This window comes from Mus caroli, chromosome 1 (genome assembly GCF_900094665.2).
Source record: "Mus caroli chromosome 1, CAROLI_EIJ_v1.1, whole genome shotgun sequence".
NCBI lineage: Eukaryota > Metazoa > Chordata > Mammalia > Rodentia > Muridae > Mus > Mus caroli.
Genome location: NC_034570.1, coordinates 174,600,986 through 174,607,964, shown reverse-complemented (window position 1 = coordinate 174,607,964; position 6,979 = coordinate 174,600,986). Strand labels below are relative to the sequence as shown.

Here is a 6,979-nt window from a genome sequence, read left to right as displayed (position 1 = left end):
GCGCTGAGAGGATGGGGCCTTTACCTAGGACTTGTGATAAAAGCACCTGGGTAAAAGCAGAGAGAAGGAAAGTCGCGTGAGAGCGGAACACGGAAGGGACAGCCTGCGGACCGCCAGCGTGGTCTGCTGGGGTGGGGGGTGGGGATGCACTACAGCAGAGTATGGGAGCCTCAGTGATCCCCTCCTCCGCAGCTCCAGGAAAATTCCGGAGACCCGCTCCGAGGCTCTGCCGCTGGCGGGTCCCCAAGCGGCTCCCAGGGACGCTCAGTACTCAGCTTAGCCCACGCGGCCGCAGAAAACACATTGGCGTGGCCAGGGCGTGGCCGAGCGTGGGCCACGCCCCCTCTTTCCCAATTCCCCTCCACTCCGGAGTCCCATTGGTTACGAAGACGTCCAATGAGCGCACGGATCAAGGTCCTACCCGGGGTCTGACTCGAAAGCTCCTGCCAAAACTTTGGGAGTTTTTAGAGAGGAGTTTTTTTTATTATTATTTTTTCCCTTTTTTTTTAAACTAACGGATCATTATTGTTGTTTTAAATTTAGCTCTTAGGGCTTAGCTGTTTGGGTTTTTCTTTCGGTGTCGGGCCCCTGTCTCCCCGGCTTCTGCGGAGTAGCAGAGTGAGGCCGCGCTCGCCTTGTCGCCCCAGCGCCTGGCGATCGCCTCCATCCACCCGGCGGGGAGCGCGCCCGCCGCGCCGCCTTTCAAGCCAAGCCAGGGGCCCAGGCCGTGGCGGGCGGCGATCGGGCCCTCGCCTCGTCCCTCGGTGGCGCTAGGGCTCCCCGGTTGGCCCTCCGCTTCAGGACGGGCGAAGAACCGAAAGCAGCTCGGGCTCGGCTGGGACACCGCCTCTGCCCGAGCGCCCACCCACTTCCCCACTCACCCAGGACCCCGCCGGGATCCTGCCAGGATGTTCGCAGCCGGCCTGGCTCCCTTCTATGCTTCCAACTTTAGTCTCTGGTCAGCCGCCTACTGCTCCTCGGCGGGCCCGGGCGGCTGCTCCTTCGCCCTGGACCCAGCCGCTGTCAAGAAACCCTCTTTCTGCATCGCGGACATTCTGCACGCCGGCGTCGGGGAGCCGGGGCCCGCTGCAGAGGGACTGGTGGGGGCCTCGGCAGCCCTCACCGCACACTTGGGCTCCGTGCACCCGCACGCCTCCTTCCAAGCTGCCGCCAGATCCCCGCTCCGTCCCACCCCGGTGGTGGCGCCCTCAGAAGTCCCGGCTGGCTTCCCTCAGCGGCTGTCTCCTCTCTCCGCCGCCTACCACCAGCATCTCCCGCAGCAATCACCAACGCAGCAACAGCAGCCGCAGCAGCAGCCCCCGCCTCCACCCCGGGCGGTCTCTCTGCAGCCACCGACTTCGGGGACGCGGGTGGTCCCCCACCATAGCGGCTCCGCCCCTGCCCCCTCCAGCAAAGACCTCAAATTTGGTATCGATCGAATTTTGTCTGCGGAATTTGACCCAAAAGTCAAGGAAGGCAACACTCTGAGAGGTACGTCTCGCTGGAAGGCCTCAGGCCTCACCACCACCCATGAGGGGCCTGGTGTCCTGAGGGTTTGGGGTGCGTTTATATTTAAGGCCAGAACGGTAGAATGAGGGCGAAGAAAACGAAATGAAAGAAAACTTAGTGACATGTAAAAGTCAGCTATCTCATGTTTAAAAACATACTTTCGGGTCGCTTAAACAGCATAGAAACGGATGACCACACTGGTTGCTGCAAAGTTTTGCAAAAGTGTGTATTATCCATCTTTTGAATGAAATATCTGCAGAAAGTCCTAGATCTTTCTGACAAGGAAATCTCAGCGTGGGGACACTTTGCATTTATTTGACTTCCAATAAAATCTTTCTTAAGAATTGCGGGGGAAGCAAACCGGCCAGCCTAAGCTCCTGAAGGGAGTGGGGGGGGGGGGCTGAAGGGTGTAAATTAGGAGTTTGTAGAATTTCTGGAAGGCGTCCGAAATCACCACTTTAGCAACATTTTATGACAAGCCTTTCCTTACTATGGGGTGTACCGGCCATGCCTGACACACACTCTGGGGCAATTCAGGCCCCACTCTTCCGTAGCTGTTGGAGAAAGCTTCTTGGGGAGAAAGGGCCCGTTTTGAGTTCAGTAGGTTCAAATGGGGAGATGGGAAAGGAGGAACAAATCTGCCCAGAGTATGAGTATGTGACCGACTCTTTTTTCCCCCTACCCAGATCTCACGTCACTGCTAACCAGTGGGCGGCCTGCAGGGGTGCATCTAGCTGGCCTGCAGCCTTCAGCGGGACAGTTCTTCGCATCTCTAGATCCCATTAGCGAGGCGTCTGCCATCCTCAGCCCCTTAAGCTCCAACCCAAGAAATTCTGTTCAGCATCAATTCCAAGACACATTTCCAGGTAGAAAAAATTCAGCCGGTGCCGCAAAGGCCAGCGGTAGTGTGGAAAGCCAGTGGTTGGGGTAGGAGTCTCCTAAGTCCTATGAGAGAAACTGAATATTCTTTTTAGTGGGACATGTGGAGAAGACCATGCCAGGGGAGCTAAGATAGTGTGTATATATGGGTGTGAGTCACTGTTCCTATTCTTTTCGCCCAGAGAGGGTGATTTGAAAATGAAGTATTCAAAGGTGAGGATTACACTTGTGCACGAGCAGGAGCGCGACACACACACACACACACACACACACACACACACACACACACACAGAGTTTTGCTTGACTGGTTATATCTTCTCTGAAAGACAAATCCAGGGGAATATAGGGCTATCACGGGCAGGCCATTTAGACCCCAGGGACAATTTCAACTGTTTTAGCGTGTTTGATGCTTTTGAGTTTGGTTTTATACATTTGTCTTGAACGAATTTACCGAATAGCTGGCTCTTCTTAGCGGCTTTAGGCCCAAGGTAGCCTGAAAAGATCTGTAAAAATCTTCCTTAGGCCATTCCCCCACAAGCCAAACACCTTTAAATATCTATGAGACCAGAAGACTGGAAGGCTGTGGCCTTAACACGAACATGGCCCTGAATCTCTCTTCCTGCTCCTTGGCAGGTCCCTATGCCGTGCTCACCAAGGACACCATGCCACAGACATACAAGCGGAAGCGCTCGTGGTCCCGTGCTGTCTTTTCCAACCTGCAAAGAAAAGGCCTGGAGAAGAGGTTTGAGATCCAGAAGTATGTGACCAAGCCAGACCGAAAGCAGCTGGCGGCCATGCTGGGCCTCACGGATGCACAGGTAAGCTAACTCTCTGGGCAAAAGGAAAGCAAACAAGGTGGGCAGCGGGTCTCCTCTCGGAACTCATCAGCTCCAGCAGTCTAAACACAAGGTCTTGGATTTCACCAGGCTTTGTGGTGTAGCAACTCAAAGCAAGGGAGAGGTGGGTAGGGATGGAGATGAAGGAGAGGGACACAGAGAACAGCCCATTCCTGGAGATGTATGTCAACAAGCACGCCTGTTTATTTTGGCCAAGAGGCCAAAGAACCCCGGAGAAAGCAAATAGGCCACGGGAGATAATAATTATGCACTCGACCAAAGCACACTTCGCTATAGGAGGCAGTTTATTTTTGAAGAGATAAAAAAGCAAAGTCAATAGCTTGTTGTTGGTTCCTGCCACCCCCACTGGATTGTGAAATCCCAGTTGTGAGGAACTGAAAATATAATTTCAAACGGAATTGCTTAGCGTTACTTTAAGACAGGGATGGAGCAGCCACAGTCCCACTTTCTAACAGACAGCTCAGTCTCTGGAGGTAGTGTCTGTTGGCAATGGAGTTGAGGGAAAGGAAAAAAAGATTTTCTTAGACCGTCCTTTTTTTTTTTCAGTAGGTTTTGCCGACTTGATTTAGAAAACCTGTTGTCCCAGATTCACTCTCTCTCTCTCTCTCTCTCTCTCTCTCTCTCTCTCTCTCTCTCTCTCTCTCTCTCTTCCAATATCTAGAGTTTCTCTTTGGTTTCTTTTTTTGCCCACAGCATCATACTCATCCTGTTGGGCCCTCTTGCTTCCCTGCTGAAGCCAAAGCAAGCTGCTTTNAGCTCAGTCTCTGGAGGTAGTGTCTGTTGGCAATGGAGTTGAGGGAAAGGAAAAAAAGATTTTCTTAGACCGTCCTTTTTTTTTTTCAGTAGGTTGCTTCTGGTTGTTCTTATAATTGTGTATGCTGTGTTTGTGTTTCTCTCTCTCTCTCTCTCTCTCTCTCTCTCTCTCTCCCTCTCTCCCTCTCTCTCTTCCAAGAATTAGAGTTTCTCTTTGGTTTCTTTTTTTGCCCACAGCATCATACTCATCCTGTTGGGCCCTCTTGCTTCCCTGCTGAAGCCAAAGCAAGCTGCTTTCTCAGAGCTGCCTGTCAGACTTCTGTCCCCGTGTCTTTCTGTTCTGTTACACAATGCGCTTCCTCAGCACACACGGTCATCATACTGGAAAGCCCAGCCACGTTCTACCAGCTGTGCATGTTATTTTTAAAGGGGAAGCTGGAACTTGTGTGACTGCATTAGGTCCGCCACCCCACCATATATTTATATAGATTCTCTACTCCATCTCTCCCCTATTCCTCCATGATGCATACTTAATTAATCCCAGCATTTTCGGAGTCCCCAGGAAAAAATAAGTTTCTTTCTCCAGAAAGATGATCTTTATCAACTTAGATAAAAAAAAAATATGCCAAACGGATTCTCCTTTACTTAAAGCCCAGCAGATAAGCCATTCTAGTGGGATTAACTCTTTGGTTTCTCCTGTCCTTTTGCCCACTTCCACCCTTAAAACAGTGATGGCCAAGGCCTGTAGTCTGAGTATCTAAGAGGCAAAGGCAGGAGGATCTCAAGTTCAAGGCTACCTTGGGTTCTAGAGAGACCCTGTCTCTAAAATCCTAAACGTGGTAGTAGTAGTGGTGGTGGTGGTAGTGATGTGGCTTTTGTAGTTAATGGCTTCAGGTAGTGTGTGTAGATGAGAGGGTTCACAGAACCAGAGTCACCAAACCCGTGGCATGGTGTATAGAGTTGAAATATATGTGCAGTTTGGGTGTCAGGACTCCTTGAATCCTTCTTACAAGAGTCCTGAGTTTGGTGAGATTACCAAGCAATTTGTAAAAATCTGCCCTTCCATCTTGCACTCAAGTCATTTCAGGCTTGAGATTCGAGGTCTACACTTAAAGAATTGTCCCTAGTGGGCTGGGTGAGTTTCACGCCTTGATTGCGCCTGGATTTTTATGCTTGGTCACTGCGTCTGCATAGCGGAGGTATAGCAAGCGTCTGCTTTGCTGTCCAGCCTTACCGGGGCTGGGGATAAGTCCGTGTCTGGTGAGCTTGTTCTTTATCTAGCATCTCTTCTGCTGTTGCGCACAGGTGAAGGTGTGGTTCCAGAACCGGAGGATGAAGTGGCGGCACTCTAAGGAGGCGCAGGCGCAGAAGGACAAGGACAAGGAAGCGGGCGAGAAGCCTTCGGGAGGAGTCCCCGCCGAGGGTGAACGAGAGGAGAGGAGCCCCAGCCGTTCCGAGGGCGAAGCCGAGAGCGAGAGCAGTGACTCGGAGTCCCTGGACATGGCCCCCAGCGACACGGAACGGACTGAGGGAACGGAGAGGTCCCTGCACCAAACCACGGTCATCAAGGCCTCAGCCGCGGGCGCCCTCGTCACTGCCAGCAGCAGCACGAGTGGTAACAGCTTCAGTTTCAGCAGCACCAGCAGCCTGGGTAGCGGCAACACCCACGTGGGGAGCGCCAGCAGCCTTGGCGGCAACTGCTCGGAGCTGCCTTCCGCTCACCAGCCCTCAGTCACCAGCAGTCCTCAAAGCCCGGAGATCGCCCAGGCGCCGCTTGCAGGTTTATAGACTGGACCGAGGGCATAGCTTGCAGCTTGCTCAACACTGGCTGGATTTTGTGCCTACTTTAAGTTGGTGGCGAGGGTTGCCTAGATGGGAGCCGGACGCCACGGGCAGCCTCTTCGGGGTTCAAACTTTTTCTCTTGCTGCCCCGGCTGCCAGAGGCCCACAGCCCTCCCCTCCAAAGAGTGGAGAGTTTTAAGGTTCCCCCTCCTCCTCCACAAAAAAAGAATTCAACTGTTTTCCCTACCTAAGCAGCTCACACTGTGAAATGTTCGGTGGAACTGTTCCTCTGAGCACCAGGGGTCTTGGCATAAGGACTTGCTGCACTTAGGAGGCCTTTAACTTGTAAATAAAATGTTTACTACGGTTTGTAAAAGGCCGTTTGGCGTGCTGGCTTGCTGAGGGTGATGAGCTTGTTAAATCTCAAAGACCGGGGACCAGGACATTAGCCCCGAACACTGCAGATGGCAACAGGCGGAGTAGGGGAAGTAGCCCCCGAGCCGCGTTACTGATCGGACCCCTGTCAGATGGTAGGGGTTTCACCCAGTACTGAGGGGCTTGGCGACCCCCACCAGTGACTCTGCCTGGGTGTGAGGCTCACAAAGGAACAAACTAGAATCTTGAGCCTGTTCGGCAGATGGCTTCTCTAAGCAGAGTCGGGATGCAGTGATCTCAGAGTTTGTGTGGAATCCTCCCTGCTGCTGAGCTGGAATCCAACCAGGCCCAGCCTTGCTCTCGCGAAGTCCTTGCTAAGTAAGCTCCCAGCCTGGAGTCCGAGGGCTGTACCTGTGCAACTGTTTAGTGACGAGGTAAAGGAATCCAAAGTACTCTCTCAAGAAAAGGACAGAAAGGTTACAATAGTTAGGAACCAACCGGAGACCAGGTGTCAGTGCCCTGCTTTTAAAGAGGTGAATGCAATTGGGCAGTAGGGCAGTGACTAGGAATGTCAGACAAAGGTGACACTGGATGTGGAGCATCTAGAAATGAAACCTACCCTTCCTCCCCTGTACCCATGTAAAACCTCTGCAGCTCTCCCACTGGAGACACCCACTACAGCATGAGTCAGACTCCCTACTCCATCACAGCACTTTAATGCAGCCAGTAGGAGGGATACCAAGAAGGCTTTCCTTTTCAAAGGTGGAGCCTTCTTCTACAACCTGTTCCATCCACCTACTTTCCTTCTAATGATGTGAAAAGC

At 52.5% G+C, this 6,979-nt stretch overlaps 1 protein-coding gene across 1 annotated transcript; it reads left to right on the top strand.

The window, feature by feature from the left end:
- The first annotated feature begins 203 nt into the window (after positions 1-203).
- On the top strand, positions 204-6,160 carry Hlx (H2.0 like homeobox). Its single transcript, XM_021169672.2, has 4 exons — positions 204-1,491; positions 2,196-2,375; positions 3,023-3,207; positions 5,305-6,160. The coding sequence occupies exons 1-4, from the start codon at positions 909-911 to the stop codon at positions 5,785-5,787; spliced, it is 1,431 nt and encodes a 476-aa protein (XP_021025331.1). The 5' UTR covers positions 204-908; the 3' UTR covers positions 5,788-6,160.
- Positions 6,161-6,979: the final 819 nt, after the last annotated feature.